At 45.2% G+C, this 26,339-nt stretch overlaps 1 protein-coding gene across 5 annotated transcripts in view; it reads right to left on the bottom strand.

Moving 5' to 3' along the window:
* PTBP1 (polypyrimidine tract binding protein 1) overlaps window positions 1–20,551 on the bottom strand; it is a 30,622-nt gene extending 10,071 nt beyond the window's left edge. The window contains exons 1-7 of one of the 5 annotated variants that reach the window (XM_035570011.2): window positions 20,414–20,551; window positions 16,288–16,318; window positions 4,954–5,029; window positions 3,832–4,004; window positions 2,717–2,863; window positions 1,239–1,409; window positions 319–429 (exon numbers count right to left, since the gene is read on the bottom strand). In XM_035570011.2, the coding sequence (XP_035425904.1) occupies window positions 319–429; window positions 1,239–1,409; window positions 2,717–2,863; window positions 3,832–4,004; window positions 4,954–5,029; window positions 16,288–16,318; window positions 20,414–20,421 (717 nt within the window). In that variant the 5' untranslated portion in view covers window positions 20,422–20,551. Of the gene's footprint in view, window positions 1–318; window positions 430–1,238; window positions 1,410–2,716; window positions 2,864–3,831; window positions 4,005–4,953; window positions 5,030–14,537; window positions 14,621–16,287; window positions 16,319–18,231; window positions 18,255–20,413 lie in introns of those variants that run through there. The other 4 variants (XM_035570010.2, XM_050715593.1, XM_035570014.2 and 1 more) reach the window with 4 other exon arrangements.
* Between the last annotated feature and the right edge of the window lie 5,788 nt (window positions 20,552–26,339).

Here is a 26,339-nt window from a genome sequence, read left to right as displayed (position 1 = left end):
AAGGTGTTACATCATTCCAGGTAGTGCTGCATCCAAGGACAGGCAGGTATCTTGCTTTGTGTGGAGTTAGCATCACACCATTCTATTCCCTTCAGTACTCACTCAGGTTACACCATACTGGCCTTGGTGAATTTCCCTCCCACCTGCACATGCAATCTGCCATTAGGGTAACGCTTACATAAGCCTAATACGATAACCAGGTACTCCAAAATGTTAATTTCTAACATTTGTCTAAGATTAACAAAAACAAGCATTAACAAAAACAAGCTTAGAATTTTAAATAGCTCAGGTGTTTAGCACTGCAAACATATTACTCACCAGTTTGGCATGCTGAGCACTCATTGGGTCAGCATACTGTAACAGAGCCTGAAATTGGTTGTTCTTTGTGAATGTGATGATTTTCAAGACTGTACCAAATTTGGAAAAAATCTGCAAGATAATATTTGCATGCCTTGTTACCTCATTTCCAGTAATGGAACTTCGTATTTCACCTCCATTATTAAGAGCAGAAACGATAAGTTATGCCCTGTTAGCTTTCCAGCTTGAAAATGTAAGGTTTTAAACTGTATCAGGCATTGTTTGTGTTACATCATAGCATCTGACTAGAAGTGACAGGATTACTGAAGTGCATCCTTAATGAAGTTTTCAATTTGTCATGAAATCTTATATAGGAGGATTCATTCATACACACCTTCGTAAGCTAGAACATTTTCCAGAATTTTAGGGATTCTTAAATGCAGTCAAGCTTGCATTTTGAACATGAAGATTAAGTTAAGCAACCATAGTGGACAGCAGGAATAAACTTTCCAAATAGGCTACTGCTTAAATGACTTGTATATACTGCATTTGTTTCCCTCTACCTCCCACAGTGATGCTTAGCAACTACTTCCACAAAACCATAACTAGAATATGACTGGAATATGAAGAGCAGTCTTGAAAAGGTGAATATTGGTCTTTTCTACTGTTACCAGGTTGCAATCCAACTAAAATGGGCAGACAAATCTCTGGAAATTAAAATCTGGCCAGACTGGGACCAAAAATAGATGAACCTCACATATGTGTCAGGGTGTCTAGAAAGTAGAAATCTGACAGCTATGCTCAAAGCTGCTCCTCTTAGAACTTGCTTTACAGATAAAGACACATGATGTTAGAACACCAGCATTTAAAATACAATAATTCCATATTTGTTGCTACCCTTTCCTCCAGGACAATCTTCAAGAAGCGTTGGAATGTTTTACCTGATGCAGAACATCTAGAGTGACAGGATAGAAGAGATTCTCAACAATGATCCTCAGGACAGGGCTCTGGCCAGCCATTGCCATTCCTGCATCAACTGCTGCAGCAGAGGCTGACAGCGCTAGGTTTCCCGACTGAACAGAATTCACTGCTTGCAGAGCTGCTTGGGCACGCTGCAGAACCAAACATCCTGTTAGACTGACACTCCTGCTTGCAAAAATACACATTCAGCTTTTCTTGAGATTCCCAACTGCACAGTACACAACAGCAGAACACCAGGTAGCAATTTACTGTTCCTAAGGCGGGGGGATACAATGATTTCAGCACATTTTAAACATGGGCAATACCAGGCCACCCCTATCAATAACAGCAAAGCAGAATACAAACTATGTAAAGCATGAAGTACTTCTGCTACTGCTAAAATATTGCTCAGCACCTACCAATGGAGCAAGATTATTCCGGTGTTTAGGAAAGAGGTAAAACTAGGCTCTCCTAGAATGAGCCACCATCTCCAGAATACTACAGAAGCTGACAAAAACTAAACGATTTATGCACAGCTTCTACAGCGATCCAGGAGCGGAAATGGACTTGCAGGTTCCTGTAGATTCACCCTTCTCGTACAACACTGCGCTCACTTGTGCGCCAAATTCTAGTTAGATGAACCAAGTAGTGGTGTTTCATCTGCACAGCATTAGATGCTCTGATCCTGATGTAAATCAGACTGAAAAATGAGAGGAGGCAAACTGGGTGTATTGGGCAGCCAACCCTGATAAGGAGGTACAAGTAACTTGAACTTCTTTCCAGTGTTCCTGTCCTGAAAGATTGCCAAGAGCAGCTGAGACAAAAAAGGGAACTTTTTATACCATGCAGGGCACATCTGCACATAAACTCTAGATAGACCTGACAAAGTATTAAGAATCATTGTGTTAAAGTGCTGCCTGCCTGAAAGGTAGCACTTATCAGTAACAAATACTCTATGGCAGACAAGTTCTGCCCCATTAGAGCTTTTTATATAAAACTTTCAAGTATCAGAAGCATTTTTATAGCACTAGAAATTAATCATGTCTGTATGCATTCAGTTACTGTTTCTAATTAAAGAATGCTAAACACTTTCTCATGATCTCGTATTTATAATGCATGTTCTTCCCGACATCAAGGCAGTTTTAGCAGCTCATTTAAGTCTGCTGAGACTTTGGACAAAAGCTGTTATAGGAGACCTTATTCCATAAACTACAAGCTTGTGGTAAAAGTCAAAGTAGCAAATGAAAAACTACTAGCAAGGGGAAAGAGGCAATCAAAAGCACCCATTCTGAAAGCAGTCTGTTAGAACCTAGATGAGAAGCACTTACATTCATTCACAGGAAATCATCATGCTTTTTAATACTTTCATAGTTAAACCAAGTCTCTTGAAACCAGCAGCAAAATCAGCTGAGAACTGTCCGTCCCTCCCACCAGTATGACAATGTAAAGAAAAACTAACTGCTTGGTTTGGAGAGTTGTCCGTCTTAAGCTCCTTGTGGTTGGAGAACTGGATGTAGATGGGCTGGCTTCGAAGGACTGGAGTGACTGTGGTGTAGTAGTTTACCATGGTGTTGGCTGCCTCCTCTGTATTCATTTCTATGAAAGCCTGAACAGAAAGCCAAATCAATCAAACATCTTACTGAAGCAGCTCACAGTAGGAGACAACACAACACTCAACAACAGCACGTGATTGATAAATTCAGGAGGAACTTGCAGTTGAAACAAAAAGCATTGATTTCCACACATTCACATACCAGACTGACAGTGATGTAAGCTTTCAGTCACCCTAACATCTTTACACTACCCTTAGTTAACTGGCAACCACAGAAACATCTGCAGGAACACTAGAATAGAGCAATAACCCAGACTCTGAACGCTTACATATTACATTAAGCGACTTTCCATACTTCTCTGCAGAGCTGTAAGCCTACTCACTGTTCCACACCTTTATGGTCTCCTCTACTTCAGAGCAAAAATGCAAGGGATTGTAGCGAGTCATTACATTAAGTACTTACATATAATCATACCACGCAACGTATCAGAGGCGCATTTTCATAATAAGATTAAAGACATAGCATTTTAAGTGATGATTAAAGTTGGCTTGCTTTTTTACTCCTTAATTTGTGAGACGATTTTAGTTACCAAACTAGTGCACACCTCCTGCATTACCCAAGAGTGTTTCAGCTTTGCCTAGTTCATTTTTTGTACCTGTAAAGGTGTCCTTAATATGCAAAGTCACACTGGTGGTTACTCAACTACCAAGCTAGCTTGAGTGAAAAAGGCCAACTCACAGCACTGCTGTCCAAGTCGTTTACCTGGTCTGTAATTTAAAACCAAGCATAATGCTAATTATAAATGACAACCAATAATTACGGACTTGCTCCATGTACAGTCTGAAAATAGTATTTTCTACAGCTCATGGGACAATTGTAGAAAAGTAAAACATAGCATGCAGAAGTTACTGACTCCTAATGCACGACAGTTGTTCAAACTTAAGATCTGGTTTACTGATGACAAAATCTTTGACAAGATGACAAGCCTTTGACAACCTCTGCTTCCAGTTAGGAACAATACCTGATTTTTTCCTTTCAACATTAGAAGATTGGTGACCTTGCCAAAAGGTAAGCCCAGAGAAATGACTTCTGCCTCCGTAACGTCACTGGGCAGCTTACGGACGTGGATTACTCGGGACGGGACCCCAGCACTTCTACTATCACCTTTGAATTTTTTGCTGTCGTTTCCATTAGCTGTAAAAAAAAGTCACTGCTTAGAAAAGCAAGTTCCATGCAACATCATGCACTTACCACTTCTGACATACATGGTGCTCCCCCATCAGTTATCGCTGTTACAGAGAAATTCCATGGTCTAACTTAACCAGAGTCTGAATACACATGGTTTTACTCATTTTTCAAATGACATGTGAGTGACGTAGCTGAATGCCAGTGCAATGGAATCAACTCTCCAGTGGCCATTTTACAGCTTGTTTACAGTACATACACAACCCCACCCACAACTCTACTCCATGTAGGTCTGAGCCATTAATTTTAGACTGCTGCTTTGTTCCTTTTCACTTTGACATTCTTAGTAATGAAGCAGTTTGAAAGGGACTTCTTAGATCAAGTGATACTAAAACAAATAATATGACTCAAAATAACTTTAGATCAGCTGGATTATACATATGGCGAAAGACTATCAGCAGCACAATACCAGACATTAGCTGATACAGTCTGGCAGGGAAGCTACGGGCAAAACAGTAAGGGCCTCAGAAGATTACAGTAGGCCAAAATAAGGCATTTCAAGACACTGGCAAGCACAGAAGGCAAAGTTCTGAACTCAGCACCTAAGAATTCTGTCTTGCAAGGGACTACTAACCTCTAGATGGTGTAAGACTCCTAAATAACAGCAAATTGCTATATACAGCCAAAACAATCCTACATTACATTCACCTGTGCTTCAAGTCTACAGCAAAACCTGCACATTCTAACACTAAAAATCATTTCAGCAACTGTCCTGCAACAATTTTCCAGTCTGCAAACCTTAAAAGTACAGGGCAGACATTTACTATTCAGCAACATCTTACAACAGGCTCAATAAGTAAGAAAAATATAGATTTAAAAATTAAGATGACACTAAAAAACAGACCTCAGTACTCACAATACTTATCATATGTTGCTCTTTTCTTATAGGCAATATTACCTGCAGAAGAAGAGTTGCTGCTCATGATAAAGGGTCCGTTAGTAACACAAGTAGAGAAAAGCTCGTCAGATCCCCGCTGGAAAAGAAAAGAAGAAAGGTAAACTGACAGCATCTTTACTAAATCCTATTCAGGTATTCTGAAAGCAGAAAAACAATTGAGATTAAGTTGTAGAGAAGCTGAACAGAAGTGAAAACATACTGACAGTCAGCCTCATTGTCAACATAAATTAAATATAAGTAAGATCCAATTTAGTAACTGAGTAGCACTACCCAATAGCTGAACACTAGGAATCTCAGGAGCTGAGGCATTGCTGAGTTGTTTGAAGCCACTAAATCAAGCATCATGCGCTGAGATTCACATTCTTTCTCCTTAAGAAAAAAGGATCTGACTATTGGTGTCAGATGACATTTTCATTCTTTTAAGTTAAGCTAGAACCCCATAGCTGATCTGAAACAGCAAAACAGATAGGTCTCACCTACTCATTAATTCACTCTTAATGCCATTCATTATGATGAGAGCAGCCATTTTACTGGGGGTTACCAAGATTAAGGAAGTCTTGAGCAAAAGGCAAGTTACAACTCATTTGGTCAAAGATGCCATTTTCCAGTGACAGTGAGACAACGCAACTTGGAGATGTTGAGAACTGAAAGAAATGGAACTCTTCCCCTTCCTCCCCCCAGAAAATGGGGGAGGAAAAAAAAAATCAAGAAAATGAAGCTCCCAGGAAAGAACTACTTTTAATTTTTTACAGGAGGAGGCATACAATAATTTGCACTCTTCTAGGACAACAGTAAAAGTCTCAGTAAGCACACTCCAGTCAGAGGACACAGACAAGCATTCTGAAGTAGAGAAACCTGAGTATCACTGGTACAAAATCTGTGATCACGCCCTTAATTTTGCACTAGGAGCTTACTGCTAAAGTCATGGCTACTTGCAGAACGAGAAGCTCAGAGCATGCCAACATCTTTGATTTTTTTCCATATTGCAGTGTCATGCATTTCAACTATGGAAGAACATGTTTGATCAAAAACTAGAACAAACTGCTCCTACTGGAATTACACTGCTCAAACTGATACCACAGAACTAACAGAAATGCATTTATTCTGGGCCTTTTAGTAGCTGTAGGCACAGTATAATTCCACCTATTGGCATACAGACAGGGAAGTGCAGGAGCTTAGCATTTCCCTTCTTCGCTCCCTGAAAATAATGCTAACCAACCTCTAACAGATTACTAACACATTTCAACTCATTGCAGCATTCCCTGCAGAGTCACCAAATTACCTGCACTGACCAATACACTGTGCTAACCTAAGGAGGAAGTACGAAAAAAGCATTACTAAGGCAAAAAGCAAACACTACAACAAATTACTTCTTCGCACCATCTATACTTACAGAAACAATGCCACTTAAACTCGGTAAGAATTTCAAACAAGCTACAGAGAAGACTTTAAAGCCTACTGCAAGCAGCAAGCAAGCACAGTAATATACATCCAGTTACAGAAGCACTTTCTCGTAGCTTTCAAAATGATTTTTACACAGTAGTCACACTAGAAGACCTCTACCAGCAGAAAAAAAGCAACCAAGCTCATCCCTCTGCTAACTCCCAGGCACCTGGATGGAAACATCCCCTGCTGCACACCGCAGCCACCAGAAACCCTATCGCCCACCGAGCCCCGTATCTGGTGGCAACTGCAGTAACAGTATCTGCGAGATAACAAAAGCTCTGCTGCCGCACCAGCGAACAGGTTGGAAAAGTAGGTCACGCAAGGAGCCCCAGAACACCGAATTACAGACAGAGGGGTTTGGGTGGTGCTTTTTTTCCTTTTCTTCTTCAAATCTTGAATTTCTCGTCTGACGACTCACTGCTGCCTCTTCAAAGACGAGCTCAAGGACTTTGATGTACTGACTAGGGGAAATTAGGCCGGGTTCCAAAACCATGCTTCATGCACTACTGCTGGTCACCTGCACCGCGCTGCCCAGGTCCTCCAAAGGCAGCACACACCCAGCAGTGTCTCCCTCTCACAAAGTGGTAATTAGCAATAGGCCTTTTAACAGCTGCTCTAATTAGCACTGGGATTCCTGAGTACAAGCAAGAGGCAAGCTAGTCTGGGAGGCTATTATACTGCAAGCCCATCCTTTTGATGACAAATTAACACATAATCCCAAGGCAAAAGAATCCACCGGCTTGCTGTAAGTCTTCGTGTGCCCAAGTTACTGCGAATGCCCCAGCCAGCTTACTTCCCGCAGCCTGGGACACAACCAGCAGCTATTTACAAGAGCCACCCAGCAGCAAACAACAAACCTCCTCGTGCAGGCAGTGTTTATGGGCCTAATGAAACCACTTGCATCAGGCCCTAATGGGCCTTCGAGCCCTAAAGAGTTCTTAAGGCACCTGTAAAGCTCTGGATGTACCCGACTCCAACACTGCCAGCACGAATCAAGGCCTCTGTGCGAGTACACGGCCAGCCCCTCGATCCCCACAGACATGCTACGAGCAGCCACATATCTGGCTCTTGTGGAGGCACCACTAGGAAACTATATCCTAGAAAAACAAATGTTTATACGACTGAGGAAAGAATGCAAGTTCCCTGAATTTAACTTTCCTAATGGCTTGTTTAGAATAAACATTTTCCTGCATATTTAAAGATTTACTTGCAGCACACTTTGACAGGGAGTGCTCACTGCTGCTAGTTTCCACATGTCAGTGTTTCTTTAATGAAAGAGCATTTCAAATCCACTCCTCTTATCTTGGAGACAGTCTCTGCTGCCCGCTGTGACCAGAGCCAGGAGGCAGAGGGGGATGATTGTTCGACATCAAAAGCAGCAGCAGTCAATTTGTAAGCTTCCCAGCTGGAAGTACATGCAAACAGAGGAGGACGACCAAAGCAGTTGGACAGCCATGACTCCGAGGTCCTTCCTCTGCACAAGGGAACTTCAGACCCCGCACACACAGTACCATACAGTTGTGTCAACATCACTCCACAGACTCCCCTCAGAACAGCTTTTCAAGTACACACCCAAGAGGTGCAGGCCCTACGTACCACCGAGTTGCTCAGGTTAGGGGATACCACCATAACCACGCGTCAGGCAGTGCTGGCAAGCTCTCCTCACCAGGAGCAAACTGCATCAGCTGCTGCTTTCCTCAGCAGTCATTTCACTGCTAGTGTCAGGACTCACCTCGTAACTACAAGAAATCCCTAGCGATGGTTGCTTTCTGGAAGGACCTAACCCAAGGTAAACTGGGAACAACCACTCTGCCTGCACTCCACACCACGAGCTGCGAGAGGGATCCTTTATAGCTGCAGTGATCGCCAAGAGCTCTTCCCAGACTTCAGTGCCTTTTCTTCAAAACCACGTTACAAATAAATTGCTCCATACAAAACAACCTAGTTCAGTAGGACCAGAAGGAGCAAACCAAGCCTGGTTGCCTCAAAGATTTAGCTTTAAAGAGCTTCTCACCACCAACAAAAACGGATGTTGAGTATTTGGGTTTTTTTTTGGAAGAGCCCTACAAAAAGTATGGATTCTGAAGCATTACGATTTTATTTGGTTATCTTTTAAGTGTAAAACCACGGTGGGAAGGAAGGAGGAGAGCGCTCAGCTGCTGGCAGGGTCACCCCACAGCACTTCTCCACCTTTGTTCTCCCCCTGCCCTGGGGAAGCCCGGTCATGCCGCACGCACCCCGAGACACAGCTCTCACATCCTGAGGCCAACAGCCCTGCTCGCAGGAGACATCCATTTCTGCTGGCATTTCTGCTCAGCCAATTCTATTGCAGCTGGTATTTTTATGAAGAGATTACCACAAACAGCAATACACTAACAGTAACACCGCTCTACGGACACTTCTCCATTTGAGCTAACAAATCTCTTCCTACTTACAGGAAAATACACCATTTTTAAAGTTGCATCGCCAAATCTTACCTAGTCCAGGGTAAGGCTGCTTCTGCCACCAAAATCACCAATTGGACACATTGCTGACAGGTAAAACACCGCCTGGGAGCGTTTCTATGACAGCAGCCTCCTTTTGTCTGCAACACTCATGGCTACAGAAGGCCTATTGCTCAAGCTGCATTAATTTAATAACACACTCATGCTCTGTGTAGGGCTGCTATCAATACTTGAGTTCCCTTCCCTAATTCAGGAAAATCTGCTGCAAGGCAGAACCCCAACATTCCGTATTTTCTTCAGTTATATTCTCAACTATCCCCCAAACTCTGTCTTCTTTGCTTTAAAAGGAAGCAAACTTGTTTTTTTAACAAAAAAGTAAGAATTTTGAACTAGTCTAGGCTTTCCCAGCTTAAAAGCAATCGTTAATTCATATAAAATTACAAATTGTCTCTTTTTCACTAGGATATTACCTAAACTATACCACAGTTGGGAATTAAAGCCAGAAATTATCCCAGCTTCTACCAGCACACCTCGAAGTACTGCAGAAATTCTCAGCTGCCCTATATAACTCATTATCCACTTAAGATCCAGACACCTCTTTTAAATGGATTACAATAAACCCACCACATTCTGCCTACACAAAAGGCTAGAAACATATACAAATCAAATGACCATAAAAATATGAGTGTAAAGACAAACAGGTGACACTACTACATGCTAACAGCTTTCAGAACACTGCAAGTGTTATGGGCAGAAAGCAGAATTAAAGTATGGCAAAATGGGCATGCAGGAAGTGAAAGCAGTGACAACTGAAGGCCAGCTCAAACTCCAGGCTAGCCAAACCTCAGGCCTACAAAAGAAACTTTATCCCTGGCCCACTGAGCAAATCCTGCCTAGCAGCAGTACTCTCTGCCCTGGATATGGAACAACTGACACCACTGAATGGTTTAAGCAGACGGAGGAGAGCAGTACCCCTCCGTGTGAAGGAAAAGGAGGATTTAAGAGGCACACAAGCTGTAAGCTGCCACGCCTTTACGAAAAGCAAAGCAGGTAACAGTTCCACCCGGCCCCCCCCCCCCCAAAAAAACAACTAAAAATCTGTGCTGCTCAAAGTCCTCGGTCTGCTCTTCTGGGAATTCAGATTAATAACCCCTGTCGAGTCTTGTGACTGCCTGGCCAGAGCATGCAAGCATCATCCTTCCACTACACTTTCCCTGCATCTGTAAAGATTTTGGACCCAGTAAGAGCCTACCATACACACAGATCATTGAGAAGCTTACACAACCCTCCCCCCGGCTCTGATAAAAGCGGAAAATTCTTGGAACACAAAGAATTGAGCGTACCCGAAGCATGCATCAAGGGCTCCATGCGACGTCAGCCCCTGAGGAATTGAAGAATGTGTGCTTCGAAACCCCGATTCACTCCAATCGCTTTGCAAAGAAGCTAGTAAGAAATCCAGTCTGATGACATCATTCACACTCATTATGCTGCATTCCAACATTTTCGGTTGAGATTCAAGAGCTAGGAACAGAGCTAAATTTAAGCTACTAGGAAGAATGATGCCAGTTTTCTTCATCTTCCATGGAAGACTCACTTCCAGCAAGGTTTGCTTGCATCCCTCCCACACACTCCTTTTTCCTCTCCTGCCTCACAGATTCTTTAGTCATTTAAAGGTGCAGCAGTGTATAAAAGAAGCATTAGCAGACAGTCTTTTTTTTGTGACAACACCTCCAAAGAACACGCGATAAAAGCATATCCTTCAATCCCAGGAAAGTTTAAAAGTTGAGATTAACACAAAATAACTTCAAGAGCCTGAAGTGGCTGTTGAGTGAACCAGGATCCCGCTGCCCCACAGGCAGAAGTTAGGAGCTCTGGCGTTCATCCCTCCACTGTGCCCATGTGTGGGACACGCAATCCATCATCCGGTCAGGCCCAGAAGCAGGAGTTGAGTAAAAATTAATTCAGTCCCCAAAATGGCTCATGGCTGGTTTTTATGCACGAATTCAAATGCAGACACCCCCCTCTATCGTTTATGGAACACGCGAAGCTTCCCACTGAGGTTCAGACTGCGTACGCACACATTTCAGCACCTTTGGAACTAGGGCTGTTGGTCAGAGCACTGCAAGGAACCCAGCCCTTCGGGAAACTGCCTCCCTGCAGCACGTACTGCCCCAACGGCCGGTACGGCTTCCATCGCCTCCATGCAGATTTGAGCCTGAGACACCAGAAACTGGAGCATTACATTAAAGCCATTGCTCACACAGCCTGATGGGGATTTCGCAAGGGGATTGCGCCGAGCTCGAGCACAGGCTGCCCGTGGGGCCGAGCCAGATCCCCAGCCCGCTCACCCACCGGCCCCTCCCTGCCTCGCTCAGCCTTAGCTGCTATGGAGACACCCTGCGAAACAAACCTGCCCTTTGAGCAAATAAAAGGTGGGGCCATGTTAAATAGCCCCAAATTCCTAAACTCCGTACTGAAGTAATGCAGTCATTCTTGCTCTGTAGGATAGCACACACCCAGGCTTTATGATACACTGTTCCCAAGTTGAAACTTAACTAGCAGTCAGCCTTGAGCTTTTAAAATCATTGCAGTGGAGCAGACCGGCTCTTGGGAAAGCTTAATGCAAACACTGTCAGAAAGAAACACTGCTGGATGAGTCACTCTGAAACAAATGGAACCTATGAAAAAATACCGTGACCAAATCCAGAAAACAGCAAATTGACTGTGCGGGTTTAGGAGGAACTCCACGCTAATTCAATCCCACCTACATCACGGTTGTGTAATAACCGGGACCTGCTTTAACAAAGACCAAGCAATTATATTGAGATTACCAAGACGCACATGCTGAACTAAGCACAGCACTTGTCAAGGTTTCACATGAAGCTTGAAAGACAGCTATACCAGAATCGCACAGAATTTCAAGTTAACATTCACTCTTCCTTGCTACTGAGATGGCAAGTGTGGCACGAGCACACCTACATCTTCTGGTTTGAGATCAAATACCTGAAAGTGGCCAGAATCCATCCCTACACTTGTGAGATTAAAAACAGGAAGTAGAAGTCACATTTGCGAAATACTTTGCTATCTGTGATGATTTCAAAAATAAAGGGCAAGATAGGCTTAAGATTAAAATAGAGAATTTTCTACAACCATTTCATCAACAGATTGCTTTCTAGGAAGTCTCAGACAATTTCATCTACAACAGGAATCAGCTTGTTTCCTTTCCAAATGTATGTAATTTCAGCTAGCTTCCACATCAAATGTTTTACATTTGTTGTAGAGAAACTGTTTTAAACAGCTCTAATAGCTGCCTCTGGTAGCAGTCTTGCTTGCCACCTGTGTTTCAACCAGTAGCTTAAAATTCCATTAAACGTAAAGAATTCAGAGTCCTCACGATCTACCTGAGGGCTTACCACTTACCCCTGCGAAGGACAGTTAGCTATAAACTGAAGGCAGGTGCCTAAGCACTGTCTGCACACAGCAGTTTGGCCAGGTTAGACGGAGCAGTTTCCCCAACACAACCAGCGCTGCACTCGCAGCAGCCGTGTGCCTTGCTGTATGCATGTGGCTCACATGTGTGATCACGCCTGTTACAGAAGGACCACAAGAGCCAGCTTGTTGCAGCCTCTAACTGAAGCCATAGGAGGGGACTGGAATTTCCTCACAACATTCTTGGCCTGCTGCCTGAAGCCATAATTACTGTTCCCATGGCAAAGATCCTGGCTTGACCACAAATCACTTCTATGCAGGCAGCCTGTATCACACTCTAGCAAACCCCGTTTTAAAAATTAACTTCTCAAATGCCACAGACATGCACTGTACTTTTCTGGAAGCATCACCCTTCAGAAAGAGCTCAACTTAACCGAGAAACTACCGGATTGTTCAGCACCTAAACTCTTCAGCAACAATTTTTAATTGCCAAAGTGCAACTTCACTTGAACAATGACATATCCCAGCTCATACTCTCTCTAGTAAGTCACCCAGCTCAGAGGCTGTTACAGCCTGAAGAGATAGTGCACGGGTCAGACCTTTGAGTCCAAATACAGTCCCTCCATCTGAAGGCCACGCTTCCTTCCTTTCCAGATATTAACGAAATTATGGGCAGAAATAAGTCTCAAGTCATGTGTTTCTAATCTGCAGGACATTCCAGAAGGCTGTGTATCGAGGGTCCTGTAACAAAACTGTAATGAGTTTCCTAAACAGATTCGCACACTTTAAACTGAGGAAAGCCTGAGGACTAGGTTAAATGTGAAGCCCAGGAACAGCTACAATTCCCACCCTGCTGAACACCAGACCACCAGGCAGCACTGTGCAGTGCTCAAGTAATAAGCCATGAAGAAAACACCCGGGGACTTAAGTTACAGAGCCTAAACATAACTAAGACCTCCAAACAATGAATAAGCATGTGAGAGTACCCATAATACATACCTTAAGGATGGGAGAAAAGTCTAAAAGGCACCAGACCCTGCCTTTTAAAGCAAAAAAGTAGAGCAAACTGATACATGTTTTCACAAAGTCTGCAATTTCAAAGTTAGACTGTAGCAAGCCGGAATGCTTTACAGCAGGAAGACAACCAAGAGGCCACCGTAAATCATCTTTGACAATTGGCTCAGCGGTGTTTTAACTTACAGCCACTTTTCCTACTGGCTTGAGTATTCTCCAACTTTGGGACATTCCAGTCACAGTAAGAACATCTAAAAAGGTGCCTAGTGCTCTTGCATCAACTTGCTGCTTAAAGTCAACCGAGAGGAGACCGCTTTGGGGGACTACAGTCTCCTAGTACTTTAAGAAGCTCGATAGAACACTGTTCCTACCTTCTGTGCACATGCATAGTAAGAATGAGCAAGTTTACACCTCAGACTAAGTTTTCCAGCGGAAATTTTCACGTCCAGCCCAGGAGCTGAGCCAGCAGGCTCTCTTGTGAGCAACACTTCCAGGATGGATACTAACAAACTAGGTACATCCCCATCTGACCACCGCTTCTATCCAAATGTTTTATAAAGTCAGCAGATCACAAAACTGCAATTACACAGCATTATAAGTTATCAAGCAATTATGAGGAACATCTGCTTCTGAATGGGTGGGGGGGTCGGTTAATCCTTGAAGCAATTTCAGCGATGCCCCAGGGATCAGAAAAATGCCACTGGAAGAACAGAGCTCTACCACAGTAGTTGTTTTAGCAGAGACAACGCTGGAATGTGTCTGATGTTACAGAAACCTTCTGCAGTCTCTTCAAACTACTTATTGCCAAACCAAAGAAAGGTAGATCGAAATGGAAGCAACACCAAAGCAACAGCAAAATTTCAGAAGAGCCGTAGCCAGCGAGGTTTTACACTCACCACCGAGCTGTGTTTTTAACAAGGAACTGATAACCAACTTGGTTATACTTTTTGAAGCCTGTACCTTCCTCCACGTGAGTTCTGCACCCAGAGGATCTCCTAACAGTGCAGGAGCACAGGCCAGGCAGACGGCTCATGCACGGCCACGCAGAGGATGCAGCTGTACGAGAAGCCCTCACTTGGCTCCTCACTATGCGCAGACAGGAGTCAAACTTGCCTAAAGCAGAACCCATGACACATGCAGCACGTTACAGCTTATTACAGAACTTCCATCATATGAGGTACACTGACATATTCAGTGCCTTGCTTAAGCAATCAGATAACATGGCTATGTCAAAAACATTTTAAAACTTACCTTTATCAAGATGATTCAACTTGTCTTTTGCTTCTGCCACTCTAAATTTTGATTCAATTTTCTCAAAGCCTGCCTTACCTGCCTCGAGAAGCTTCATTTTTGGCACATGCTTCTTTCACCGCTTTCTACCTCTAGCATAACAGCGGTTACAGTTCTGTCCTGTGCTAGGAGTGAAAGCACTAGCACAGGATTTCTCCCAGCCCTCATTTTAGACATCTGACTGTGCTCAGGACTGCAATCGCCCCGCAGATGGGAGTGATGAGGCATGCAATACCACATCCTGCAGCTTCTCTAGATTCACTGAGAGGACTACAATTACAGCTTCAGAAGCTTCCTGGTCAAGTTTAGTTATATAAAACCACTTCTTAAAGCTGCAGAAACTGAAGATTACACAACGTTAAAACCCATTTTAGGGGACTTTTACCTAGATCAATCAGTTTACAGAAAGGTGCATCAAACTGCCCTACAGCAGTCCAGGTATGACTTATTCCACCTTTAAAGTGGCTATGAACTATTAACCAACCTGATGGTCCCAACAAGCCTTTCCTCCTCCTTCGATGGCACACTGAACTCCTTGCAGCAGATGGTGTTCTCAACCAGAGCCAGACACCATCGTGTCACTACAATTAATTCAAATTTCAGGTTATCATACCAGGAAAAGTTAGAATAGCCCTTCCCCTACAACTGCTAAATAGATCTCCTTTGTGTGTTTAATGCTTCTCAGAAGCCCTGGATCACTAACAAACATGCCTGCGCTCTCAGCAGTCACATTGAGTTTTCTGCTTCCAATATAACAAGCTATTTGCTAAGAGCAGTTGTCTCCAATGCTTCTACTTCGCTTACAGACCTAACAGAGCTCACACCGCACAAGCTCACCTCTCCTTCAGATGAGTCCAGTGTCACGTATTACCTCACTTCACCAGCCTGTTCAAGCTGCCACACACATCCCTGTTTCTTCGTTAACAATAAGACGCTAACGCAGAATTCAGGCCACTAAGGAAGCTCTAAGATTACTACTCGGAGGGCCAACATTCACACACGTACTATCTGATACAAAACTCGCAGTAATCCTGATCCCAGAACATTAGCTACGATGTTCACTCCGTGAAATGAAAAGCCTTTAATTCACGAAGGAGCACCAGTCTATCCTGCACATTCCAGCTCACCATTTCCCAGGAATGCGCCTTTACCCCGCGAACACAACAGCTATTACCACGCACCACAGATAAGGAGGCTCCTGTCAGCACTTTGAGTTTCAGGGCTAGGCCTGCACTTTCAAAACCTGAGACTAGAAGGGTAAAGGTCATATTTACTGTACTCACAGGAGATAAAAATCAACAGCCAAACACCCATTTTTTTGTGGTAGAAGGATTTCTGACATATAACTGAACAGGAATTCACATAAACAGAGGAAATGGAGTTCACGAGAGAAGGGACCAATTTCTCCATTGAGAACCATTGTCTAGCACACAAATAAGCACGGCTTGACATTTCAGTAGGGGAAAGGGCTTTCTAAATTCAATAATGTTCTTACAGGACAGTTGATAATCAATGTCCAAATGCCAAGAGCTAAGTGCTGAGCCACAATAAAAGTTTTAAATGCACATGAAACTGAATTACCTTCTGGTTAAAACCAATTTACATGGTACCAGAAATAACCCTTTAAACCTGAAGATCTACATTTGGTGAGGCTAAAACTAGGTCAGATGCTGAGCAGTGTAAAAAGAGAGAAAAAGTGAGAAGTGCCTACCTTTGTACCAACTGTTATATCTTGGACAATGCTGTAGAAAAAAGAAAGAAAAGGATTAAAAAGTTAGATAGGTTTGCCACAAATATCCAGCATAGTTTACAGTAGTAAGAAAAAAGCAAGTCAAAGTGCACAGTTGTCTTTGCAGGTGAGCCAAGGACAGTTTATACAAAGAAAAATTATTAGATGGTGATGGTGGAGACCCAAGACCCAGCAGTCCGAGAAAAACGCAGCTCTCCCCTGCCTAGAGCGGAGCTTGCTCCTTTTTCAAGCGTACCACAGGGGCCAAAAAACCCACACAGTGAAGTCTAGCATCCTTCCCAGGAACATGATGCAATGAGAACGCGTAGCCTTTGACTTAAGTCAAGGGCAAAAGTGGCAAGAGCCAACTCCACCACCAACAGTCCCATCCACAGCTCGCCAAGACCTCCTATCCAAAGGAGTGACCTCCGCTGGGCTGGGAAGAACCCCTCCAGCTGTGGAGAAGTTACCCCACCAGCAGCAGGGACCAGCGATGCTCACACCCCAGCAGCACCACACGCCAGACAGAGCTGGGGCCCTTCCCTCACCACAGCAGGCGCCTGTGCCAGGCCCGCAGGAGCCCGGCGGCCGTGCCAGCGCCCCGGAGCCAGACCCGCACCAGGCTGGCAGAGGGCAACGAGGAACAGCCGAGAGGCCCAGGCAACTCCCAGACCAGGGAGCACCGGCACCCAGCATTCCTCTCCCAAGCATTTTCTGCTCAAGAAAGAGAACTTTTCCCTAGCACAGATCTGCAGGAAAAGGCAATTAACGCGTACCACGTGCGTGTAGACCTGTTAAAATGAGAATTCCTGCCAAAGTGACCAACGCGAACAGTAACAGTGCTAGCTGCACCTCCAGCAGCTCGCGCTAGCTCTTGTCAGCAGCCACCATTGTTATCACCACTCACCTACCAGAGCAGCTTCTTTCATCGAGGAAACCAGAACGACCTGCCTACAGCCCGGCATATCGTGCCCTGGTAATATTTCAGGGCATTGCAGTGCCTATGTGTTATTTTTTGTGGGAGTACTTGGGAGAGGCAAAGGATATCAATTATACCCTTGCACTGACGATTTTTTTTTAATCCAATCGATGGTAAAGCAGCAATATGACACTGGCGAGCAGAGAAGATAACTTTAGATTGACACACGCCGCACTGCCTGTCTCAACTCGCATCTTTCTGACAGTCACAGCTTCAGAGTAAAGGATGCAAAACTGGCTAGCTAGCAGACCTGCAGCAACTTTAGGGAAACACAGAAGACAAGCAGAAAACAGTGCGGTCATTCTTAAAACACCAGGAAATCTGAAGCATTCAGAACAATTCTACAGTTTGAGTGATTTAATGCCAGAGCACTTCGATTGACCAGTTCTTCTTTCCCTACCCTCCTCCTGCAACACTTCTTCATTTTTCAGGGAAGTGAACACTGCTCCTTCCTAACAAGCCACCCGCATTTCACTATGCCCTAACCCAAGTATAAGCCAGCTCAGCTCCTTGTACTTCCTCTTCAAAACCAACCTGCCATGTCATCATAACCCAGCAATTTACAGCCGGAGCTCCAGCCTGATCCAATGGCCGCTGCCGGGCGGCTCCGCCACGGCTGCGATTTTTTCCCCTTCTCTAAGTGACTGCTCACAAACACTGCATGGGAATGCCGGGCTTTCCAACCCCCTGGTGCCTGGTCACCAGCAGGACAGATGGGTTTTGCTGCACAAGGGCCAGCAGTAATGAACTAATTAAACCCATCTGTACATATCAGTTTAAAGAATCGTAATCATTCTATTAGAGTTACTAAATACTTTATGAGCACACATTTCTTCAATTAAAATACATATATTCACCTCGGGATTTTCATAACCTTAACAAAGCATTTCCAGCAAAGCGCAGTAAGAGCAGGGAATCTCTGAAGTTTCCAAAACTCTCGAACTTACCCCCGAGCAGTTTCTCTTACTTCCTGTTCCTCTTGCGGGCCTCATACACAGGAAATGTTTTACATAAAGTAGCCTTAACAGGGAATAGTCTTTAAAATTATCCAACAGGAAGAGCTTTTATTTGCCAAGAACTATCAAGTCCTGGAATACTGTTGTTGTAACCCATTTGATAACAAATGCCACATGAAACTAGCACCAACAGTGTTTAAGTATTTTTATTAAAGAAATGTGAGATTCTTCCAGTTTACTTCTCCCACAACTGGTCATATCTTAAAGCTGCATTCTCTTGTCATATGTCAACCTTAAATACGGGATTAATGCTTTTATGTTTTCTAGAAGAGTCGGCAATAAAGCCTTTCACAAAAGTTACTTTTTACACAGAATGAGATGATTCCTGCACAGTAAAGATCAAAATTAAGCAGCGCCAGTAAAATCTCGAGGTCACTTTCCAAAGCAGCCTTTCCCAAATTAACTCCTTACATGTTTTAAAGCAGCTTACTCAAGTGATCAATCATTTCAAAAGCATAACTACGCATATTTTAGGTAGCACAAGTAAAACAGAAGGAGCACAGAGCCAGAGAGGTGTCACACTGCCAGCTAAACAAAAAAACAAAACCTTTTTCAAAACAGCTTTTGAAATTTCAACGGGGGTCAGCTTTCACGGGGTAAGCAGATCACGCACCAAGATCTTTAAAAACTAATGAATAATTAAGACTCACATTATACTTAAACTTCAACAATAAAGTAACAACTTCTTCACCAGACACAATAAATCAGCTTTCCCAGAAACTAGGATGAGCGCAGCCGATAAAAACTGATTTTTCACATTAAAACATGTGATCTCATATGCTGATTTTTTTAAACACCATTCAGCATGTCAAGCAACTCAGAAAAAGCACAGCAACCTGAACAGCATCCTGGACTGCAAACTACATTAAGAGGTCTAGACTTTTAAGATGAAAACAACACACACAACACTTCGGCAGTACTAAAATCCCCGATGTGTGACTGCACCTAACTCCCACCAGAGCAGTGTCAACGCACGAGGAGAGGAGGCACTGATCTGGGCTTTCCCACAGCCAGGGCTCTGGGAAAACACGCTACTTAATCAGAGGCCTTTAAACGTATTTTAACTACGGACACGGTGCTCTAGAAGAGAAAAGAAGCTGATCACTAGAAAAATGCACGATAAAATACATGAGAAACATGGAGCCCTGTTTCTGAAAGAGCTGCCTCCGTAAAAGTTTTAAAGTAAGCATTTCCGAAGCGGGACAGCGATGAGGTGGCGATCAGAGGAACCGACGCTGCCCCAGATAAAGCAGCCGTGCTCCGAGCCCCGACCCGAGTCAGACACCAGAGAAAAAACTTCCACGGGGCGGGAGCGCGCAGCAGGACGGGGCCACGGGCACGGCCGCAGAGCCCAGGTAACCCCCCGACGGAGACCTGCCTTCCGCGGGCCTCCCGCAGCGCCGCGGCTCCTCCGCGAGCCGCCCGCAGAGGAGAGCCCAGCGGGAGCCCCCCCGCCGCCGCCCCCCCCGCTTGCGAAAGCGCCACACAATGGCAGCGGGGCCGGCCGGGCTCAGCTGCGGGCGCTGGGTGCGCCCCCGCCGCCAGGTGCGGCCCGCGCCGCCGCTGCCCCCCCCCTCGGATCCCCCCCTCCCCAAGCCGAGCCCCCCGGGAGGGACACGGGGCGCCGGGGGGCACCCGTCCAACCGGGGGCGGCCTCACGGCGGACGGAGCCGTCCCCCCCCACGCACCCACCCACGCTCCGGGGGGGGTTAAGCGGCCCCCGGGGGAGCGAGCAGGACGCGAGGGGGCCGTGGGGGGGGGGGGGGTGCGGCCCGCTCCAGACCCACGCCTCAGCGCCGGGGCGGCGGCCGCGGAGCAGGCAGCGGGGCCGCCCCCGCACCCCCCGGGCACCTCCTCCCCCTGCGGCGAGCGCGACCCCGGGGACGGCCCCCCAGGAGCCCCCCGCCGGTAACCGCCCCCCCCGCCCCGCGGCGGGGCGGCCGCGCCCCGGGCGCCCCCCTCAGGTAACGCCCCGGCCCCCGGCGCGGGTCCCGAGCCTCGGCCGCGGCCCCCCCCCCGATCCCGCAGAGCCCCGCAGGGGGCCGGTGGCGCTCCCCCACAGGCCCTCGGCACGGCCTCGGCCGCGCCGGGGCCCGGTCGGGCGGAGACTCACCCGTCCATTGCACACGGAGGAGACCCGCAGGGAACGGAGCGGAGGCGCCGGAATAGCAGGAACGGACCCGACCGCTCCGTGTTATAGACTCACAAAATGGCGGCGCCGCCCGGCCCGCCTCGCCCGCGCCGCCGCGCCATTGGCTGCCGGCGATGTCACCTTGACGGCAGGGGAGGGGATGGCCCGCCCCCGGGGGTTGGCGCCCTGGAGCCTCTCCCCGAGCCTATTGGCTGACGGCGGGGAGAGGGGCGGGGCGACGCGCCGGTGTGTGGCGCGATTGGGTAGGCGCCGGGACGCGGCTGGGAGGAGCCATCTTGAGAGCGGGAAGGATGCCGAAATGCCACACTGGTCCGCCATCTTGATTGGGGGCAGGGCATGGAAGAACGGCGTTGGCAGCCATCTTGAGTACGGGCAAGGGCGCCAACGTGCACATTGTGTTGTCATCCGCGGCACGGCCCGGGGCCGCCGCCGCCGCCATGTTGGTTACGGGCAGGGAAGCCGCGCGCTTCTGTCGGCCGCCATTTCGAGTAAGGGAGACCGGGCTCTTCGACGAAATTGGGTTAATAATTTAGCACTGCCGGTCTGGGGATCTTTAACGGACTTAGACAGCTATTGAAAGTTTTACTTAAAATATAGGGGAAACTCTGTTTGCAGTTAATGTCTTAAGGATAAAGATTATGCAGTGAGTGACAGAGAGAGAGGACTTGTGAGGTAAGACACCACCTACCTGCCCTGCTCAGGCACCACGATCATGTTTTTCCTAAGTTCCAGTTCTAGCAAAGTTTGCGGATAAAAACAGCTCTTTTCCTAGTCAGGTAGACCCTAGTGATTACGTAGATAAGTGTGTTTCACTCTTAATGCATGTAATTGCCTGTGGGTCTTACTTCCCCAGAGATTCAGGTAAAATCCATGGATTTTCTCTCCTTGGGGATTTTCAAACCCTGAAAAAAAAATAATTTTCAAGTGCTGGGCCATCTAGAGTAAATTTAATGGACTTACATGTATTAGATACTTCATGTGCTCCCTTAAAAATAATTTTCCAACTCGTTCATGTGCTATGCGATGAAGGTTCTTAAAATAAAAAACCAAAGTGAGCGTCCATCTGGTGCTCTCTGGGAACTGTGACGCTATATTCGATATATTTACTTCGTTCCTGTACAGGAACAGGCCCATGAGGACCAGGATCCTGCTGGAGGCTGAGCAGATCCCAGATCAGCCCCGTAGGCACTCCACCATCCACCAGGACTTGGCTGGTTCTTCCCCATTAACTCCATTTTGTAAAGATGTTTGTTTCCCCAGATGAAATGCTGCGTGGCTCTGTTTAAATATAGACAATATTTGCTCACTGGGAATTCTACCAGCATTATTTATTTTCCTTGCCTCGCTTGTCATAAACCTACCCGTTGACTGCAGCACAAGAATTAATTGTCCCAGGCCTCCCTACGAGTCCCCTGTGCAGCACTGAATCAAATATCAAATGTTCAGTCCACATTGATCTTGGATTCATTAGCGGCAATCCTGTTTTGAGAGTTTCTAGGCAACATAATACTGGTCTGACTGTAGAAAGGATCCTTCGTTCCTCACTAGCACACCCACTTTTGACATTTTTTTGTGAAAACATTTGTATGCTTCTGCCAATCTGCCTCTGATGGAAGCGTCTGAGCTGTAACAGCAGTGGCAGTGGTGTCCTTGTGAAGGTTTAGAAGAAGATTTAAAAGTGCAGATTAAACTTGGAGTCCTGGCCTTGGGTAGTGTTTCTATTCAATGTCAGGTAACTTTGACAGGTACAGACATGCCTTTTATATTCCCATTTCTTTCTGAAGCATATACTAAACACATAAATAAAGCAAAAAAAAAAAAAAAAGCTTTTAAAAACGTGAAGCTAGCTATAACTTTCTCTCAAACATGTTACCGTGTTGGTTCCTATGGCCAAAGACCTTATTTTCTCTCAGAGTGGGACAGCGGTCAGATATTTTGGATGTCAACCTACTGCATCACTCCTGTCACCATTTGTGACATGCAAGAGCTTCCAAAAAGCTTGGATCTTACCAAGAGCTGGTAGCTGCTCATTTCCATATCTTCGCTTTATTGGGCTCCTGGCCATTTGGCCCTCATTGCAGCAGTGAAGTTTAAACTGGAGAAAAGGAATGTTCTTCCCTGTCACTCCAGGCGACCAAAGGTCCTATCTGAAACCAAAGTCACTTTGCTAGGTAGTGCATGTGAAAGGAGGCTCAGCTTGTGCTACAGATAAGAGATTTACAACTTAGATCAGGCGGACAAACAATGGGAAAACGATGGGATTATGTGATTCGCTTTGGAGTTGTTGAGCTGAGGGCCAGAGAGTTGAAGTGATTTGATCAAAGCAGAGCACGAATTTAATTCTCATTTCAGAAGCCGTAACACAGTTTCTTGAGCTATGCCTATTTTAAGCTCTATCTCCCATGGAGGTGTTTCATTTCATCTTCCCATCAGGACAACCCGTTTTATATACTGTAAGAAACCCCTCTGTAGTAGAGGATAGCATGGAGGCAGAATCCCTCCTTTTTTAATATGCAATAGTTGAGCCCATTTGTAAAGAAGCGCACCCTAAAGAACAGTACCCCAAACATAACACAAAGACTTTGGAAAAAAATTAATGCCATATACTAATCGCTAGTAAGAATGATATCTGATTTCTTAGTGGCTGTTGAAATTAGTTTATTGCCTGTGCAGATACGCTGCATGTGCAGCTGCTTTTCAAATATCTTTGGAAAAGCAAACACGGGGGGATGCCATCAAAGAATTAGCACTTTTCAAAGACCTGTCCTGTGCAGTTGTGGGCTAACTTAAAAGACTCTTTTAAGGTTTGCTCAAGCTTTCTCAGATTTTCTAGCAGAAATGCTGATTATACAACGTTTTATCATCTTCCTGTAATATTTAACAGAAATTTTAGTATCTTTTCAGATACAATGGTAGCAAACTGACTAAAGATACTACGGGGTCATGCACAGTGATTCTTTGGGCCAAACAGGAAAATGCATTTAAGAAAAAAACCAATACTTTATACAAAAAAAAAACAACTGGGAGAAGGACACGTCTCTGTATCTTTTTGTTTTGAAAAAGAAACCCACATGAAAATAGCCGTGTGGAAAAAAAAAAAAAAAAAAGAGGAGGGAGAAGGGAAAAATATGAATCAGCTTCTTTTGTACAATCCAGCAAAACGGGCCCACCCTCCCCCAGGCTCCGGTTACTCACAGCGCTAGGAAGGCCTTGGAGGGACACACCCTGATTTTTCTTTTTTTTTAAGCCCTTCCTGCCTATGTTATCTCTTTGAATTTAATTTGCCGTGCTGGGAAGAAAAACTCTCGGAAACGAAAAAGACCCTTTTCCTGCCTTTTTTCTTTGTATTTTTAAAATAGCCCTGAAGCCTGCACCACAGCCAGAGAACACTTTTTCCGTCTAACTATATTCCTTTGCAAACTAGGAAGTTTTTTTCCCCTTCCCCTTACAATTCCACCCTCCCCATCTATCAGTGAATTAAAAACAAGAACCCCCCAAAAATACGGTCTCTGATCAGGAACGTGAACCACTGTCCGTAGAGGTGCTAGCTGGTGTTTTGAACAGCTGTTGTTTTTAACAAAACAATTTTTTCTGCACCCTCCCCTCCTCCCCCATTATTCACAGCACCCTGCAGGATCCTGAACCAGGAAACTCGTTCATATATAACTTTGCTTCTAGTCTAGCCCCAGTGAATTTTGGGGGGCAGGGGGTGTTTCAAATACTTTTGCCTCTTTTTGTTGCTCTTATTTATTTTTATCCACTTTTAATTAACGTGGCTGTTTTGTTTAAGAGAGTATTTGCAGCTTTAGTAACATCTCAGGATGCCAGAACATTCTTTGGTGCATCATTCACGATGCCACATCACGGCTCTGGAAGCGGTTAGTCGGGAGCTCGCAGAGCAAACCCGGTGCCGCGTTTATCGGCAAAAAGCCGTGCGTGGCTGCTCATCGGCCGGTCAGGTCAAACGTGGCTCAAAACTATTGAGAACGGAGGTTCCTTACTCACCCCAGAGCGAGGGAAGGGGAAAGGAGGGAGACCAGCAGTATCAGGGAGAAGTTACAAGCAATGCAGGCAGAAAGCTGGGGTGGCTGGAGGTGTGAGTGTGCAGAGGATCGTTGGAAAGCGGCTTTCTTAGCGCCAGTGCTTGCAGAAAGCTTGCTTCTTATCTGCAGATTTCTGGCTTTACGACCAGCACACATCATTAGCAAGGGAAGTGGTTTTTTCTACTGATCCATAAGAATTTGGCACTGTAGAGTGTTATCAAAAAGAGCACCAATGGGTGGTTGATCAATAAATTGGTCAGGAATTGAGCTTCCTATACCTCCAGTACTCGACAGAAGGAAACCTTTCAAAGCATTTTCAACTCAGGAGTTCCTTATACTGGACTTGTGTGATAGCTGTGCCACCACGGCGATTTGAGGCCTCCCTTCCAGGGACGAAGGTAGATGGCTCTTTGCAGGCCATTTTATCTGCACGTGTAACTTTTGTTAGCGCTGCCGTTGTACGTTCTGAATTCACCTTTTCACAGGAGTGACAAACTATATCCACAGGTGTTTTTTGTGCTGCAAGTAGTTGCATCGACCTAAAATTGTACGTATGATCACAAAAACTTGTGTTTTACGTACCTTTTCTTCTCCCTAATCTATGAGAAAACGAGAGACTTATCTGTGTGTGCTGGTCTGTTGTTATCAGTCCATGTTATTTCAGAACTTCCCTGTCTTCGCTGCTCCTCGCGGATGCTTTCGGGTGACTCATTTCCTGTGAAGGATGAACCAGCCATTTCCTGGCTATTGAACACAGGACTTTTTTTCTTCCAGCCTGTGTTGGAGCGAATTATTCTATGGTTTGATTATGCCGCTCCAATTTACACCAGAGCTGCAACTCTTCACTGCAGCTTTCTGCGATAATTAACTGTCAGCACGTGTTGCTTGGGGATCACAAATTGCCTTTGCTTACTCAGGCCGTAGGCTCTGTGATTTTGGGTGTGGAATTCAAATAATTCTATCAGTCCAGAATTAACAATGCCATCCTTCTAGACACTGCAATCAGATTGTTCTCTTAATCCAACTGATTTCAGCTCGTAAAAATGGAGTGTCAAAAAAGCGCCGTAAGGCAAAGATACTGATCTAACAACTTGTAGCTAAGCCCAGAAATTTTCAGATACCAAGCAAGTGGCATCAAGATTGCATATGGGCTTTTGAGAAATCCAGGTGTAGTGCCCGTGTTGTTCTTTGTTAGACGACTGGGTCAGCTTCTGTATTGTTCCTGTGCTCATAATTTCATCCCTTTCCTCCAACCTGTGTTTCCAATTTCCTGAGCCACTCTTTATTCATACTTCACATTGCGATTCTAACTGTTGTGGACAGCTTGATCCAACGTCACTGAGTTAAAAGATCATCTGACCAGTGTAATTCCAGCCTGAAGTAAGCCAACTCTTTCATGCAGCTTTTTACTGCCATTTTTTAAATTACTCTTTTAATCTCGTTTCCCAACATTTGACTATTTAGATTCATTAGCCTGTCATACATCTGTAATGTTTGGGAAGAAAACCCACACAATAGGGATGTTGCCTCTCGAGTCTGAATGTAGCACATGTTGTAGGGATGATCACTGAATAATTCATCCCCTTAATGATTTATTCATGCCCCAAAGCTGGATACCTCCTCTGTGACTTTCCATTATCTCAAAGAGAATACAAGTTCCTATTCAACTATACCGAGCCTAAAAGTGCCGGCAGCACACGAAGCATGGTGTCCAAGGCAAATAGAGCAGGTGTGCATTAAAAACCACTCCCTTATAGTTTTTCTGCAACCTTTCTGCTCGGTAACAAATGGTAAACTCTTGCCATTCCAGTGCCGTCTTTATCACCCTTGACACAGAAATTAAA

This window comes from Cygnus atratus, chromosome 26 (assembly GCF_013377495.2).
Source record: "Cygnus atratus isolate AKBS03 ecotype Queensland, Australia chromosome 26, CAtr_DNAZoo_HiC_assembly, whole genome shotgun sequence".
Taxonomy (NCBI): Eukaryota; Metazoa; Chordata; class Aves; order Anseriformes; family Anatidae; genus Cygnus; species Cygnus atratus.
The sequence above is the reverse complement of the archived record's forward strand: the minus strand, read 5'-3'. Positions and strand labels throughout refer to the sequence as shown.